The sequence below is a fragment of the Aythya fuligula genome, chromosome 7, assembly GCF_009819795.1.
Source record: "Aythya fuligula isolate bAytFul2 chromosome 7, bAytFul2.pri, whole genome shotgun sequence".
In the NCBI taxonomy this organism is placed as follows: Eukaryota; Metazoa; Chordata; class Aves; order Anseriformes; family Anatidae; genus Aythya; species Aythya fuligula.
In genome coordinates this window covers 23163785-23181237 of record NC_045565.1, presented here as the reverse complement: position 1 = coordinate 23181237, position 17453 = coordinate 23163785, and the positions used below count along the sequence as shown (strand labels likewise).

General features: G+C 58.2%; 1 protein-coding gene across 1 annotated transcript in view; it reads right to left on the bottom strand.

The window, feature by feature from the left end:
- HPSE2 (heparanase 2 (inactive)) overlaps positions 1–17453 on the bottom strand; it is a 96689-nt gene that overhangs the window by 833 nt on the left and 78403 nt on the right. Inside the window, exons 7-10 of the mRNA XM_032191208.1 lie at positions 11881–11974; positions 9538–9644; positions 8963–9077; positions 508–653 (exon numbers count right to left, since the gene is read on the bottom strand). Coding sequence (XP_032047099.1) covers positions 508–653; positions 8963–9077; positions 9538–9644; positions 11881–11974 — 462 coding nt within the window. The remainder of the gene's footprint in view (positions 1–507; positions 654–8962; positions 9078–9537; positions 9645–11880; positions 11975–17453) is intronic.

The following is a 17453-nucleotide window of genomic DNA, read 5'->3' as shown; positions in this document are numbered from 1 at the left end:
AACGGACAGGAGCTCTGTGCGTGAGTGGCGTCTGCCCCCGCTGCCCCGGGCACTGAACTGACAGCTCCAGACACTGATCCTCTGTCCCTGCCTAATCAGACAGCCCCAAACAAAGGCTATAAAGCACTTTGCACCTGTCAGTTACTGGACAAGGTTTCCTACCGAGCTGGAGGCATGTTGAAAGCATCTGGACTGTGTAAAGAAACAGCCTCTCCTCCTCCACAATAGCAACTTGTGTCTGCGGAGGAGGTGGCTGCTCCCCCCTGCTCGCTGGGGCGCTTTGAAAGCCCTTATCAGCGAAACAATAACCAGGCCGGGCTCCCCGGCACTGCGGCCAGGCGGGTAACCCGACCGACCGGGGGGGCCCCTCGTGAAATCCACCCCCTTGATCTCTGCTGCCGGGGCTGCCCCGCAGCCACCGCTCCGTCCCCCACCGTCCCCGTTCCCAGGCGTGGGCTCCCCCCGGCCCCCACAGCCCCCAGACCCCCTCTCCCCATCCCAACTTACTTGTGGTAGCTGGTGCAGTGGGCGTAAATGCGGAGCTTGTCGCGGATCACCCTGCCCGGCCGGGGTTTCCTCTGGAGCCCGGCCACGTGGATGGCCAGGACCTTGGGTCCGATGAGCCGCTTGTAGAGCAGGGACAGCCAGTAGTCCTGCGGGGCAGAGGGGACAGTCAGCAGCACCAGCCCAAGAGAGGCTGCTTTCCCCACTTGCAGCCTAGCAGAGTTTGGGGCTGTTTGGGTGAAAATGTTCCGTGCCAGACATCTGCCTCTGGGGTGAGCTTTTTTATTTTTTTGCACAGATCAAGCCAAAATGGCATTGCAGTTTTTGGGAAGGAGATTAAGGAAGGCATACATGGCTTTGCCCACACCAAGAGACACCGCTGTCCTCTAAAGGAGCCTGGCTTTGGCTGGGCTGTGGGGCTCGGAGGGGAGCAGCACCGGTGCCATATCACAGTCCCATGGACCCGCACGTAGCCCAGCTGCAGACCCACACTGCACACACGTGGGACGATGATGTCTATGAAGTCCGTGCCTTCACCGAGCACACAGGTCCCCTTCTACCCCACTCTCCGTAGCCCCAGAGCTCTCCCATGCTCTCCAGCTACGTTGATGGCACACTGACTTTGGGGACTGCTCAGGGTGCTCCATTTCCCAGAGGAATTTCTCCTCTTTTAGATCCTCCCTTGGAGTTAAGCACCCATGACCATAGCACGGGGAAGCCAAAGCGCTCAAGAAATGGGAAACGTTGAGCCCCTGCACACATGCCTTAATGATGCAGCCTTTAATTACGTCACCACATACTATTTTTTCCCGCAGGGCACGGCCTCGCTCAGCACACAGGATGGGCCCCAAGCCCCGGGGAGGGAGGCGAGGCTGTGCAGTGACGGCGGCCGCCGTCTGCAGGGCCCCCCACTCATCCGCTGCAGAAGCTGGGAGGTGTGCGGTAAATGAAGCAGGGTTGTGGGAAGGGAAGGGGCAGTCTCAGGCTGCAGTCGCTGGGGCTCTGTCCCTGCCACTGCTTCAGGCACCGCGGGTGACACCGGGGACACAGAGCCTCTGCTGCGTGGTGTGCAAGCGGGGCCATGCTTCTTCCCTGGGTGCAGCCAGTGGGAGCAGCCCCAGAGTTCACCCACCTGCTGGAGCAGGCTGCTCCGTGCCAGCAGTGCCGCCTGTCCCAGCATAGGGATGTCCAAACCCACTTCCCTTTGCTGGCTCAGCTTTAGCCACAGGGCTGGAGGAAAAGCCTCCTCCTGCCCATCTCTCGCTGCTCCCGGCCAAAACCACGGGGCTTTGTGCCACACCAGCCTTGCCAGCGCTTCCTCTGCAAACCCAGGGCCCCAGGGGGGAGGTGAGGGTGTGGGCAGAGGTGAGCACATCCCTTGTGCACCGAGGTTTGGTGCCTGCCAGCCTTCCCCCATCGCGGGAGGCTGCTCACCCTGCTCGGGCGTGCTGCTGGCAGGATAAGCAGCGCCTGGCGCACTGAGGGCTCCCCGGGGAGCCGTGCTGGTTAGCAGGCGTCGTTACAGATGAGTAATTACCCGGGTTTATGGCGAGGCCAAAGGTGAACACAGATCGCGGTGTTTAGCCCCACGGTCGTGAGCTGAAAATAAATGAGTTCAGCGCCCCGAGCTACCTGTTAGCTCAGGCTCTTAATTCTCCCTAGCAGCCCGGTGGGGTTTCTCGCCTCCTCTGCACATTCCCACCAGCGAGATGCTGCCTTTGCCTACAAATTATAGGGGCGACGGAGGCCACGGCCAGGGACTCAAATTGTCTCCATGGGGACTTGGTGGCCACCCTTGAAGATTCGGGTGCAGCTGAGGAGCACGTGCAGATGCCACAAGACAGTAAGGCAGTGAGCAGCAGTGCAGGGTGAGCTGTTCTGCACAGCGTGGGATGTCTTCAAGGCAGAGGGAATTATTTTGGTGCAGCCATTGCCTGTGGGGTAAAATGCTCCCCTGAAAGCTGTGGCTTAGCAGAGCCCTTGGTGCCACAGCTTCCAACTGCCCTGGCAGGGATGCTCAGGGCGGTGTGGGGACTGATGTGTCCCTCCAGCACCTGCACGAGGAGAGGGAGAGCAGCGATACCCTGCTCTGAAACCTATGTTTCGAGAAGGATGTGGAAATACCAAAGAGAGTTCAAAGGAGGGCCAGAAAAATGACCCAGGGGCTGGAAGAGGAGCCTTTCTCTGCAGACCCGGAGGAGCTCGAGCTATCCAGCTTGCTGCAGGGAAGCGCTGAAGACAGCTGCAGCTTTTCGCGTCATCGCAAGCCCGCTTGCGGCAGGGGCCAAAATCATGTTCCTTGCAATAAATTACCAGGAGCTGGTGACACTGAGTATTTGGATGATGAATTGCACACGCACCTAGCATGACGAACACAAAACCACTGGGCGCGGGCACTTCCCCAGCTGCTCTGGGGCCGCTCTGACCGCTTACAGGAGCGAGCCCCAATTAAAATCCCATCGGGGCTGCTGGGCACCTGCAGCTATGGCTCCTTTTCTCTCCTGTTCAAATGGTTACCAACTTGGGAAGAAGCTGGTCTTGAAGCCCATCTTGGTGGCCACCAGGGTGGCTTTTTCCCCTGCCACATGCCCTGGAAGTTCTGCCACCTTGCAGTGAGCCACCAGAGCCTGGTGCAAGGAGCCCTGCATGGAGCGGCAACGTCCGGAGAAGTGCTTGGCTCCAGCCAGCCCCACCGCGGGGAGCACTGGGGTTTTGGAGTTGCCGAGGGCTCCTGCTGTGAGCCATTTATACAGCTGTAACGTTAGAGGAGGAATAGCAGAAAGGAATCTGGTCCGCTATTAGTCCCCGGGGATCCGAGGGAGCTTTCTTGCTTTAATTACTTTGCAGACCCATTAAGCAGTGCTGCTGCTACAGCCCTCCCTGGAGCTGCAGGCGAGGAGCACCTGAACAAAGCCGCCCTGCACATCAGGAGGTCTCCTGGCCGGGATGGCTGATTTACGGGCAGGAAGGGCCGTTGTCTCACGCGGGCTGATTTGTGGGGCTCGGGCCAGCCACATCTTCTGAGTGCCACGGGGCCAGCGGAGGCCCGAGAGCTTTCCACCAGACAGAGAAAGCCCAGAGGGTCCCCCTTTATCTCTTTGCACGTTTTAATTCATTGCAGGAGCTTTTAGAAGCTTAAGCTTTTGGAAATGCGGCTGATTAGCCAGCCCTTCAGACAGACCTGCTAACCAGATCCTCCTGCCTCCAGGGCCGCTACGAGGGGTGCAGGAGCGTATCCCTGTGATCTGTCCTACAGGCAGCAAAGCAGCTTTACAGCCTGTCTGAGTGTGTCCAACTGCGCAATCTGCACATGTGAGAAGAGGTTGCCATAGCCTAAAAACTCGAGTCCCAGACCTGCAGCCCCTCTGCAAGCAGCAGAGGCAGCTGGACACCTGAGATGGACACTGCTGACCCCACGGTGCCCAGTCTGCCCCACATCACCGTCAGCACTCACGTTTTTCTCCTCTTCCCCTTGCTTCTTCCCTTTTCTAAACCCATCCAACCTCTTCCTCTGTCCCTCAGGCATGCTCAGGTTTCCACAGCCTGCTCCATTCCTGCACCACAATCTGCATTCTTACAGCCCAAGCACCCTTACGGAGATAAGGGATCTGGCTTCCCGCATCTCGCAGGACAGAGGAGCTCGCCCTTTCATCCCTCTGCTGAGCCTGATGGCTTGTTTTTGGCAAAAGCACCTTCCAGGGAAGCAGTGACCGTGGTTCGGGAGGCTTGGCGGGGTGGAGAAGCCGCCACTTCCCATGGAGCCCGTTCCAGCAGCTAAACATCCGCGCTGTTAACAACCCTTACTTTCAGCTTGAATTTGTCTGGCTTCGGCTTCCAACCAGTGGTTCTCATTCTTTCTTTTTCCACTAGATTAAAGGATCTTCAGCATCCAGAGCTCTCTCCCTGCGGAGGTCCTTGCATCCTGTTCAAGACGCGGCTGGTTGCTGCTCCAGCACGGCTGCGCCGATGCAGCTTTTAACATTACACATGTCCTCGGCGTGCTTCTTGGACGGTGCTTCTTGCCCAGCGCCCTTCTGCTGAGGAGCAGAGGGGAGCAGGTGGGCACCAGCTGCCCTGGCCAGGGCTGGAGCATCTCCACGGGGCAGGAGAGTTGCTGCTGCGGCTGCATTGCCCACCCTGTGTGCTTATGGGGGCTTCTTTCAGCCTGGCTCCTGTCCACCCCTGCAGACTGAGTATCTCCTAGTGGTTAGGGAAAGGAAAAGGCCACACGCTGACGTTAAGGCAAAATCCAGGCTGGGAGTGTGGCAACCATGGGAATCACTGCTGAAAACTGATGGCACAGAAGGGAGAGACTGCCTGGGCATGGTTGAAGCAGCCCTTGGTCAACGCTGCCCTTTGTGTGCTGTCTCCTAGCAAGGCAGCTCCCTCCCGGCCAGCAGAGCATCTGGAGGAGCAGCCAGACCCCTCTTTGTCATCACCTCTCCCTAACAGGGTCCAGGCCATGGAGGCAGCAGGAAGGGAGCCGAGCTGCAGGATCAGATGTGTTGGGAACCAAATGCAAATTGTTTTGCTGTTTTCTGTTCTTCTGCTGCTCTTCACCATCACGCTACTTCCCTCTGCTCTGCTGGCAAGCGTGCACTGCCCTGGGGAGCGCCTTGCTGTCCCCACTGGTGGGTGGCACAGGGTGGCTGGGCGCACAGCATGTGCACAGAGGGGCTCCTCGCTGCACGTGTCCCACAGCCCCAGCGTCTGGGGGCCGAGCTGCAAGCAGCAGTGTGGCTTTGAAGCGTTTGAGAGTCCAAGCATACGCACTTCAGAGGCTTTTTTTTATGGCGCATGAAGAGGGAAAGGCCCCTTAACCCAATGTGACAGCGAGCAGAGAGTAAGCGCTTTAAATCTGTCTCCTTGTTTGCAGATAAAAGGAGCCTCAGAGCAGGCTCAGAGGTCCTGGAAGACTGAGTGCAGGGAGGGCGAGGATGAGCAGGGGATGCCGCAGTCCTTGGCACATGGCACAGGGCTGAAGGCAGCAGAGGGGTGCTCAGCCCCTCGGACCTGCACTGGGCAGCCCCCACCCGTGGTTTGGGAGCTCACTGGGGACGTCTGCAGGGCACCATTTCCCCTCTGCCCATCAGAGGACTGCTCTCTGGCCGGAGCTGTGCTGGGAGAGCCCTTCCCTCGCTCACACTCGATCTGCCTGGGGTTTCATCCCTCGGTCCCGCAGCCATAGCCCACGTCCCACACGAGGCATCTCCCATCCCTTCCCTGTCTGCAGGCGTCGCTCGCGCGAGAGCCCGTGCTCCAGTGTGCGGGGCAGATGGGGGTGCCAGACACCCGCGCTGCAGATTTATGGCCCTGAGGAACAGCTTCCATCTGTGTGCGAGCTCCATTGGACCAGCTCCCTCTCCCCACCCTCCGTCACTCCCTGCCTTGGGACGCTGCCTTCCCCTCTGCCTGTGCAGCGCCCGGCGCCACGCGGCCCCATTCGGGCGGCCCCGAGCTGAGGGTCCTGGACCCTGGCAGCGGGGTGGCTCAGTGCTGAGCGTGCAGACGGGTCAGTGCTGTGGTGTGGCTGAGCCCCACGGCCCCACAGCCAGCTGGTGGGGCTGGGAGGTGGGAGAGGGAGCATTTGCAGGACCCAGATGCTTGGTCTCAGCTTCGCCCTGAGGTGGATGCACGTGGTCAGGGGGCAGCGGGGCCAGGCTGGGTGCAGGGGGAGAGGATGCGTCCCCCACAGCCCTGGCTGGGGGCTCCCTCCTGTGCTGCATGAGGCAGGAGAGGCTCTGGCCGGGGGGAGGCCAGGACCTCCAGCTGCACGGAGCAGTGCCGCCAGCCAAGGCAGCTCAGCCAACGAGCGCAGCGGGGATGTGTATGTGCTGCAGGCAGGGAGCACGGCCGGGAGCCCTGCTCCCAGCACTGGCACCGGGTCTGCCACCTCGATGCCAGACCTGGCACAAACTCAGAGGCCTCCAGGGGCCTCCACCTTCCAGGACAGACAGTAACTTTCCCATCAAGTGCCTGTGGGCTAAGCAGAGGAGGTGAAAAATCACCCGCAGCATCCCGGCCCCGGCAGGCAGAGCACTGCGCACCGCTGCGCTGCTCTCCCAAGGACGCCATCAATTCCCCCACAGCATTACCCTGTCTGCTGCTGCTACAGCTGAGCAGGCAGCCTCTGCCTTCACTTCACCCCGCCAGCCCTGGGGCCTTTCGCATGCCTCCGTATGCTGTGTATTAAGGTTACAGACAGAGAGGAAGCTTTAGCATCTACCTAAGGCGGGAGAGCCAAGTGTCGCACCATCTACAGTCTTTGGGAGAAGGTCTGAGAGGGGCCATGTTATTGGGAGATGTAAGTCAGGATTTCAGCTTTGGCCTTCCCGTGGGGCTGGAATCACTGTGGCCCTACCCAGAAACATGCCCCAGTTTCTCCACACATAGCTATAACCTCACAGCACTTCTTCCTGCACATTAAGGGAACAGGAATCAGCAGTAAGGATGGGTAAAAAAAGAGGGGGGTGCTACATGGAGGAGCATCTAAAAGGGTGTTTAACATGCTCTAACAACCCAAAGAGAGAGCTTGCACTTACCTGGGGGGACTTTGCAATGGAATAAATGCTTTGCATCATTCAGGACTGTTTCAGAGTGATATTAGACAGGGGGAAGCATTACGCACAGTGTGCCTAAAAAGAGCATACAGCCACTAAATGCCAGACGGGCTTTTCAAACTCACTGCCCTGTGAAGGGTGAATGTCAGTGGGCTGCTGCCCTCGCTCCCTCCACTCTCTGCTCCCACACACGTTTGGATGGGTTTAGGTGCGTGCAGACAGCCTTACATACGGGCCAGGGGCTCTGTGTGAAGGGCTTCTCAAGCACGTGCCATGCAGTCAAGCCCTGATTATTTTACGGCTGGCTGCCCCAGTCGCTCAAGAAGAAAAAGCTCTCCAATAGCTGAACAAATTCCCTCAGAAATAACAAGGCATTAAAGCACTTGAGATCAGCCGCATTAAGGTCAGCAGAAGCATTCACATTCCCCAGGCTGATCTCATCCGTGCCCTGTCCAGGCACTTCGTGCCAGCCTGTTTCTCCTGTTCAGTACCCCAATAGTCCCAAGAGAAGCCCATTGGAGAGGGTGGATGGGCACCCGGGGTGACCTGCATCCTGAAACTCCACTGCCCTTCTCTCAGCAGCTAGCTAACTCACACCCAGCCTGCTGCTGGAAAAGCCTTTGTCCCGGCCGCTGAAGGGCAGATTGGGTTTCAGAGCCCGGCGACCCCGCACAGGTACATCCAGCCGCTTTCATCCCGCTGATAGCTCCCACGGGAAAATTGCAGCCGCTGCGCCTCGGTGCAGGTCACGGCCTGGTCTCGCTGGGCTTTTTTCATGTCTGCAGCTTTGAAGCCCAGCACCAATTTGCACCTGCTCGTGGCTCTTTTGAAGCATGGGAAGGGGCCTGGGGAGCAACACTGGCACTTGTACAAGATCACGGTGCTGCGAGGTGGGAAGAGGATCTGCTCTGAAGCATGTGGGGGAGTGAGGAAGTGGCTGTGAGGGATGTTTAATTTATTGGGAAAACTACCTTTAAAACAACAGCACGATCTACTCTCAATACCTTCATTGTCTTTGCCAGCCTGGGGTTTATTCCCTGAACTCCTCCCCTGGCGCTGCCCTGCAGCAACCCCATAAATTCCTTCCCGGGGCGTGCAGAGCACCCAGCCGCACTGCCAGCTTCTCTGCTTACAAGGTGGGGGATTTACTAGACCAAAGGGGGGGAAAAAAAAAAGGAAAAAAACAAAAAACAGATGAAAAGGAAACCTGCTGCTTTTAAAAGGCTTTTGCATATGCTTTCTTTATTAGCACCCTCTGCATGGGAAGCCCCAGCTGCCCAGGAGTTTTTGAAGATCGAGGGATGCTGCAGGGCACTGCTGAGAGCTGCTGCCCCGTGTGAAGCCATGCGTGCCCTTCAGCTCAGTTTCAGAGCCCTGCAGTGGGGGCTGAGGCTCCAACCCTGGTGTCCTCAGGCCAGCAATGGGGCTGGCATTGATCCTGCCACGTGCACCTGCCTGGGGCTGTCTCTCAGCCCGTCCCCGTTGTGCCCTGCTCCTTGTCTCCCATCCTAACTGGTGCCACCACGGTGTCACCATCCTCCCTGCCACAATCCCGAACCCTGGGCACTGGATGAAGTTCCAGGCACAGTGGCAATGCTCCCCCATCTGCCTCCAACATGCTGCGCTTGACATTAACTAATGCCTCCTATTAACACTGAAGGGAACGGATCTGGAAAAATTCATTTGCGAGCTGAGTTCAAACAGGCCACAAGCAGAGGTGGATCCTCAGCTGTGCCCTGGATCTCTCTGTGGTGAAGCCAGGCGTCTGCGAGAGGGTCAGGGACAAAGGCAACACATTGCTCTTTGCGCAGGGAAGAGAAAAACCAGATTCCCCCCCCCAAAAAAAAGACCATCAAGGAGAAGGGTGCATCTTTGCAAGCGCCCCCGGGCAGACCTACCGGCAGGGGGTTGAAGTTCTGGTCCACCAGGTGGTTGTGGCCGTGGTCGAGGAAGGAGTGCCGCACCACCACGTCGATGCCCTGGCTGGCCAGCAAGCCCAGCGTGTTCAGCCACCTGCAACCGGGGGGAGCAGGGAAAATGTTTTCCAGACCAGAGCCTGCACCCTGTGCTCTGGAGAGATGCAAATGCCCAGGGAGCAAAGGAGGGAGTGAACGCATGCGAGGACATGAGGCTGCAGTGGGAAGAGGGCACGGGTACTCCTGAGCTGGCAGAGGGTGGTAGGGTCATGGGGTGCAAGCCCCAGATTTGGGGAGCTCAGGTCACAGCCTCCCCTTCCCTCCCACACCCTGTGTGCACATGGGGGGTACTGTCGTGGGGTCCCCGGCAGCCCCCTCTCCCACAGAGCAGCAGGGCAGACAGGTCATAGGGATGCTACGGAGAAAAGAGCAGCACCCAGACTGCTGCTGGGGCACGAAGCAGCGTGCAGGGGGGCTCTGTGCACAGGGCTGACCCCCCGGCTGCAGCACCCACCCAGGTGGCAGCGCCCTGGTGCTGGGGAGCGGGCGGTACTCACAGGAACCCGGCCGCGTAGGAGTCGGAGAGGTTGTTCATGCCGCCGGCCGAGGTAGCGCCAATGCCTTCCAGCCAGATCTTCTTGCCCGGCGTGTAGGTGTTCACGACCTGTGCAAGAGACAAAGGCAAGCACGAGACCTCACTCCCGTGCCCTGGGGAGGGCAGGGTTTGCTGTCTCCAGCACGGGATGGCTATGTCCAAGGTGGGGACAGTGTGTTGGCACACTGGCAGCGTGTGATGGGAGGGGATGTGGCTGCCAGCATGGGAGCACCCACACGCTCTCTGCAGCATGGGACATGGCACCACAGCCAAGCATGAGAGCATCAAGGGCTCAAGAATCATGGGCAAGTGCTGGAGCCCCTTGAAGGCATGGTGGGAACTACAGTGGCTGTCCCCAAGCATGGCAGCACCACGGCTAAGCAGGGACCACTTCACCACCTGTAGGGTCCCTGGCACAGCCGGGATGTCCATGTCCAGGCACGCTGCCACCCCTCAGAGCCCCAGCGAGATGCTGGGCACAACGACACAGCGCAGGTGGCAGGAGCTGCCCTCTCCCAGCCCGAACAACCTGCGGCACCATGCGACAAACCCTCTCCTTTCTGACAACCCTGCTTCTCCAGGCCGGGCCACGAGCTCCCTCAGCCAGATGTCTGCAAGCCCCACGGCCCGAGGAGCGCGCTGCGCAGCCTGACGGATCCTGCCCCATTAGTGAGGAGCGCTGGAATGTGCTGGATGGACTGGGATCCCTCAAAGCTGTTAAATACGCCAGCTCTGGGCTGCCTCCCACTCACAGCCTGCGAGAGTCGACATCCCTGACTGAAGCCCCAGAGGTGTTGGCATCCTGCCTGTAATTATCTAAGCCCGCCACCTTCCCCAGTCGGAGAGGAAGCAATAAAACAGGGAAGTGGACAAGCCCAGCTGCTCTAATCAGCCCCGGCAGGATGCACGGACTCAAAGCCAAGCTGGAGGCTATTAGCACCCAGCGCTGTGCTTTCGCTCAGCCACACTGGCATTCCCGAGAGAGCCCTTCCCTCTCCCAGACCCGATGGTGGGCAGCTCCTCGCTGCTGTGGGCTGGGGGCTGGATGGGGACCAGGGACCCCCAGAGCTCGTGCCCCATCCTGCCGGGCTGTTACCACCCAGCTGCCCATGAATGCATCCTGGCTGTCTCCTGCCCTTCCCCATGGTGGCCCCATAGCCAATATGGGACACATGCCACCAGTTCCATGCAGGAGCAGGGTGGGGTGATGCCCCGTGCTCGCCCCCATACCCATCCCGTGCTCCCTGCCATGGGAGGGTCACTCGCATGCCGGGCTCATTCCCAGCTTGTGCTGGAAGACTCGGCAAGCAGCTCCTCTCCCCCAGTTTTGCTGTGCCGACCATCACATCCCCTTTCCCGGGGCCTCTTCGAGTTGTTTACTCATCCTATGGTCTCTCCCTGCAGGAATTACAGCAGCGTGGTGACTGGTATGGGATGAAAACCTAGACAAGACAAGCGGACGGACATGTCCCCTAGTCCTTAATCACCTCCCCAGTTAATACGTGTTCCTCATTAGCTACCGGACTGGCAGCTGTGCTGGCGAGGCCACAGCCCTGGTGCCTACAGCAGACAAATTAGGGACCCCTCGAAGCCCCCGTCCCATGCACGGGGGCTGCAGCCGGAGCCATCCCTGGCCGGCGGGGACGGGAAGGCTCGCTGCGCGTTGCGCTAGCCAGGGCTGCGGGCTGCGACACAGCAACAGCTGGGTTTTATAACACAGTCAAAACACGATCATTGGGGGAAAAAAACAGTTGTTCATAGTGACCGTGATTCTCTGCTAGCGAACATCGCCCTGGAATTGCAGCAGTCACAGCGTCACAAGCAGTGCTTTATGCACGGGCAGAGAGCAGGGATCAGGACGAGTCCTCTCCTGAGCCACTGCCCTGCAGGCAAGGCTGTGGTCATCATCTGGCTGATTTGGTTCCTCCTGGTCCTCTCCTCTTCCTGGGGAGCATGGTTTGGAGGATACTCACTCTATATGCTGCTCCCTTTTTGGGTGGAAGACCCCAGAGAGTGGATTGCTTTAGAAAGGCTTTGCACAGCAGCGCCTGCCCACATGTCCAGCCTCATCCTGGCACACCTTCCCTCCTGATGCCCTACACATCCTGCTCGGGGCTGGCCGTGGTGCTGCCCCATCTCCCCTCCTGTCCCTGGGCACTCCTGTTGGCTGCCCCCGTCCTTCCCCACAAGCACCTGGGTGCTGCGCCAGCCCCACGGGGCCCCGAGCGGTGCCAGGCTGGGGTGCTGAGCTGCAGCACCGTGGGCACGTGGCCTCTCGCCGTGCAGACCCTTTGCACTCACGCACTTTCTGGATTTTCCTGATCTGGTCGGACAGCGTGTCTAGCAGGCGCGTTTTCAGGAAGTCAGTCACTTTGGCCACCCGACCATCGATGTAGTAACTGGAAGGAAAAAAAGAAGGCGAGAGTCAGACCACTGGCAGGAGCTCTGCCCCAGCCCACATCCTCCTGTCCTGCGCCAAGAAGCCTTTTTCCCTCAAGGAGAGACCCTGCCTGTACCCTTTGTCTGTGGCTGTGTCTAGCAGATACTTTTGGTCTCTGGAGTGGTGTGAGGCGGTTGCACCCTGCATACAGAGTATTACATGCTGCAGAAACCACGGCAAGTTTTGCTTATCTATTGCTGGTGAAAGAGAGGTGCTGGGAGCAGAATGCAAAGGGACAGGAGCAAAACACCAATGGTTTTGCAGCACCTTCTGCACTGAGAGCCCACAGAAGGGGACTCAGACACAATGCCTGTGATAGCACACCTAGGATGCACCTAGGAGCTCCTGGGCTCCTCTCTGCAGGCTTGGTGCTCTGTCCCCTGCTCCTCCAGCATCAGCTACACCCAGAAGAGCACTGACAGCACCCAGGGCTGCTGAAGGACCAGCACCCTCCCCTCTGCTTCCAAAGGCACATGCACAAGGGGGCCAGCCTCCTTGTTACCAGGAAGATTGCTTTTATGGGATGTCAAAAGAGAGATACACATCTAATGGCTTAAATGAAGGGCGATCACTACATAGACACCCAGGAGAAGGATCCCTAACAGCAAAACACTCTCTGAGACACACTGGGAAAAGGAAGTTCAGGGCACCCTGGGAGGAGATGGAGGCACTGACATTGCTCCTGGAGACCATCAGACTGCACTCCCTTCTGCTCTGAGCACCAGCACCCTCCTGGCTAAGCCCTGCCGGTGTTTCTGAGCAAGGACTGGTGACGTTGGGGTCCACAGGCTTGGGATCCAGGGCACCAGTGCAAACCCTGCTCCCAGTACTTTCCTCATTCTCCATCCCAGCACAGCCCACAGCCGTGTGCCCCTCTGCAGAAAGGCAGCGTCCTGCCCTGCATCCCCCCTGCAGATGCTGCAGGGAAGTCCTGCTCCTGCAGGGATCCCTGCTGGCCTGGAAATGGCACAGAGCGCTTCCTATCCAGCGGGCTGGTTCCTGCTCTCCATGTGCTTGCTTACATAAAACACGGCTCTAGTGCTGCCAATCATAATCTGAATCAGCTGTCTCCAAGTGTGGGAGGAAGGCTTTGAAATGCCTCAGTGCTGGCTCCTGGCTCCGGGATATAAGGTGAAGCAGGCTGCCCTGGGGTGCAAACGTCCCTTGTTTGGAGGCTCCTGGATGAGTGTCCAGGGCTGGCACCTCTGTTGCCACACGAGGAGCAGTGGCACCCCTTGCAGCTGTCCCAGGGGCTGCTGGTGACACCAGGACACCTGCTGCAGTGTGCACTGACATACCCCAGGGACAGCCCTTTGGCTGATAAATGGTTTTTGCAAGAGCAGCTCTGTGAACTTCCCCCCCCCCCCGGATCCGCAGTGTGCAGCAGCGAGCCCCGGCGCACGTCGGAGCCATGCCGGGTGACGCAGGAGCAGGGGGATAACAGTGTCTGGGGGGGGGCTAGTGTTAATCTGAGTTATGTGGGTCCTTCACCCCTTGCACAGCACCTCAGCAAGGAGGTGATGGAGCAAGAACCTTACAGCACCTGTACCTGCCCCCATGGGTGTTTTCAGGGCACGCTGGGGAGCGGTAGGGGGGTTTGCCATGGGCTGCCCTACCGCCCTTGGCACTGCAGCTGGAAAAATGGCAAAGAGGTTTCCTCAGGGCTCAGAGCTTGGAGATAAACACAGAAGAGTGCAGCTGGGCTTTTTGGTAACACATCTTGTGGGTGACGCTGCTGCAGACAGGTGGGTACGTACTGCATGCTGCCCTCAGTGTCCTGGGGTCTGAAGAAAGGCAGATTCCCCTTTCAGGAGGTGCCTGCTCCTTCACAGGGTGATTCCCATGTGACAAGCATCTCACCCACAGCGAGACCCTTGTGAACACTGGACAGCCTGGTGCTGAACGTTGCTGTCTCTCTAGGACCAGGACCAGCAGAGACGAGAGGCAGCAGCAACGTTTCCTTGCAGAGACGCTGTCAGCAAACCCCTCTCTACGCGAGTGCAGGAAGGTGAGGGCAGGAGCCCCCCCAAAGGATGCTGCAGCCTAAATCAGCCTCAGCCTGAATACACGGCACACGTGCAACATGCACGAACGCTCAGAGAGGATTCTTGCCTCTCACTGCTCCGACCCAGTGATAGGTAACAGGGTAAGCTTGGAGCTGTGCAGGGCTGCAGGGAGAGAGCAGCCAGCACTGGCCAGCCCAGAGCAGGAACGAATTACAGCTCAGCTTGCAGATGCCCTAAACACCAAAGGTCTGCTCTGCAAATCCTCTCCCAGGTGCGTGGTTCCAGCTGTGTCCCGCAGTGAAAGTCAGGACCGTGCCAGCCAGACCCTGGCTTCACCCCAGAGTTTTGTATCAGGGGGAAATAGGGAAGAAAATTTTGGCACATCTGTGCTGACTGCAAGGGCAGAGATTATCTCCGGGTGGGGGGCTTGGGAAGCGCTTGCCATCGCTCACCGAGCTGCTGACTGCCGAGAGGACAGCGGGTCTGAGCAGCAGGCAGCCAGGGGGCTTACAGAGATCACTTTTTAAGACAAAATTACAAAGCAGTGGACTCTGGGGATGGCAGATGTTTGGATTTTACTACAGCACTTAAGAACTGAACAGAAACGATTTTTTGGACTGCTGTGGACAAAAAAAAACACGCATCACCTGGGCTGAAAACTGGCTGCAGGGCTGTAAAAGGGAGGTTGTGTGAAGTGGGAGAGGATGGAGTTTGTGAGACCTCAGCCCGTGGGCTCAGCTTGTAAAACCAATGCAATCTCAGAGCCCAGAAGAGACCCTCAGAAACCAAAGGCAAGCTGGCACCCCATGGTCAGATCCTCCTCCAGCAAGGTGTGCTCTCACCTACAGCTCTGCTGCCAGCAGGGGACAAGATCTCGGCTTTAACCTTTAAGTCCTGGGGCAGAGTTACTCACAGTTATTTCACACCTGCATTAACCAGCCAGAGAAATTGGGGTTGGTGCAGGGATGAAAAGCAGAAATCAACCTGCTTTGATCCCAGGAAACCTTGCTAACAGCTCACCCCTCGGGGCAGCAAGGAGGGCAGCACTGTGGCTTTGGGTTTTTTCATGGAGCCTGGAGACAGTCCCAAGATTTTTCTGAGGTTGCCAGAGACCTCTTGCAGATCTGCCTTGCAAGTTTTGGGACAACAACAAGTCCTTTCAACACCTCCAAACTGGTTAGGAGGAAAAATGGCACCAGTTGCACAAGCCCTGTGAGAGGAGAGGTGTGGGTGACTGTGCTGCTTTGGTACCAGGGAAGTACACTGATGACAGGGGGGTCATCTGCGGCTGTAGGCTTAGTGGCACGTTAGTGCATTTCCTTTAGAGAACCTCAGCTGTCAGCTAGGGCAGCACAGAAATCTGCACAGAACGCAAACAAGCGACAGATCCTCAAAGCAGAAGAAGCGAGCGTTAGGCGTGGATGATTCCCAAGAGCACAGGCTGCAGCTTTTCTGATATTCACAATGACTCAGTGCACTTGACTTACAACAAAACAAAACAAAAAACCCCAAACAGCCACAACGCTCCAACCTTCGAAACCGCCAGCAGCAGCTGCAGAGCCCCGGCGCTGCCGAGCACGTCCCCGGGCAGCAGCAGCAGAAACAGCACCATGCACAGGCAGGGGCAGAGGCAGCACCAGGGCTGCAGCCCCTCTGCTGAGGTCTGAGGCCAAAGGAGATGCATGGTCAGGTCCCCCCCCCAGAGCAGCACAGGGTCTCTGGAGGCTCAGGGAGAAGCAGAACAGCTCCAGCCCAGGCTGATGGATGGGTTCTGGGTATGGCATGGCACCGGTGCTGGCCCTGAAGGATGCACGGGCACAGAGCACATGGTTTCTCCTGGTACAGGGAGCACTAGGTAGTGCGACTGCACTCAGGGCTGGCTCAGTGTGTCCCCAGGTCGATGCTCCATCCCTGCAGACAGGCTATCTACCTATCCACAGGAATACAAGGGCCGGCTAAGGAAAAGAGGGATGGAGCAAATAAAGTCTGGATGAGACATATCTCTGAGGAAGGGCCACGTGCAGCCTCCTTGGGTGTCCCAGGGATCGGTGTGCTGTACAGAGCTGAGCCCATTGCAGAGCAAGGGGTACCCCACTGCTGGAAAACCCCCTTCAGATATACCACAGGAACCCAGGAGGGGCTCAGCACAGTGTGCTGGGGGAGGCCCCACTGTATCGCCCCGGAGGCAGACACAGCATCATGGGCAGGACCCAGCAATGGGGTGAGCCACGGCCTGTGCCAGCACCCCGTGCCTGGCCCTAAAACCTAGCTGCAGCCACAGCCTGGGAGCAAAGAAAAGGCAGCAGCCCACCAAAAAGCACTGCAGGGAGCACAATGGGGCACGGCTGAGCTGGAGGTGCCCCGGTGCCGGAGAGGGGCTGGCAGCACGCCCCTGCCCTGCCACCCCTGCGCCTCCTGCCACCCCTGCAATGCTTTTCTGGAAGGATCCACAGCTTTCTGCTGGCACCACAAGCACCGAACCATACTTAATGAAGGCAGTGCACTGGCTCCTGGGCAGCTGGTTTCATTTACCTCCCCTTTCATTTTAAAGAGAAACCTTTGCCCCTATTATCTGACCTCTTCTTCTGTTGCAGCTAATTACATTAAAGCCCACTTCCCAAAGCTCAGGAATTTCCGGATCTACTTTGTTGCCTGCCGCTACGGGGAGAGTCTGCTCGGAATTAGGGCCTGTCGGGGACACGAGCGGGGCCAACCCGGCCGTCAGCATCACACCCGGCTGCCACCAGACCGGGACACCTCTGCCGACACGGGTGGCCCCGTCCCTGAGCATCTCCCCAAAGAGGGGCACGGGTCCTGCCACCGCTGCCACCTCAGGAGCATCTCTGCCTGAATATTCCACGTATCGAGGCCAGAAGGGATGTCATCCAAACCCAACCCAATTAAAGCACTTTAAGTAGCATCCCACGCATGTCTGTGTGCTTGGCACCGCTGCTTTGCCATATAATGTGGGTGAGTTTCCATCCTGGAAGGTAACATGGTATTCTCCAAAGATCTAAAGGGACAGCTGTCCACTGGCTTTGAAGACGTGAGCATTTACCTTCCCCACAATTAATGGGGATTTGAGTGCTGCACAAAGGGAATTTGCCCATTAAATTAGCTGAACTTGGAGCCGTGCACAGCACTTGAGATGGAAAACCAGCCACGCAGCCACGCACAGGAATGGGCCCAAGGCACGGCTGCAGGTTAAGGAGGCAATGAATCTTGAACGTGTGCAGGAACACCGAGCTCCGGAGCAGAGCCAAGAGGAGATACAGCTTTGGGAAGGTTTCTGAGCGGTGGAAACGTGCTTCCAGAGGCAGAGGGGGTCTGCAATAAACCGAGCATTTACTCCTAACCAAACATAAACTAAATTGCACGAGAAACGCCAAAACTCTCCGAGCCACTGTCAGTCCCACCTGCCACACCCTCTGC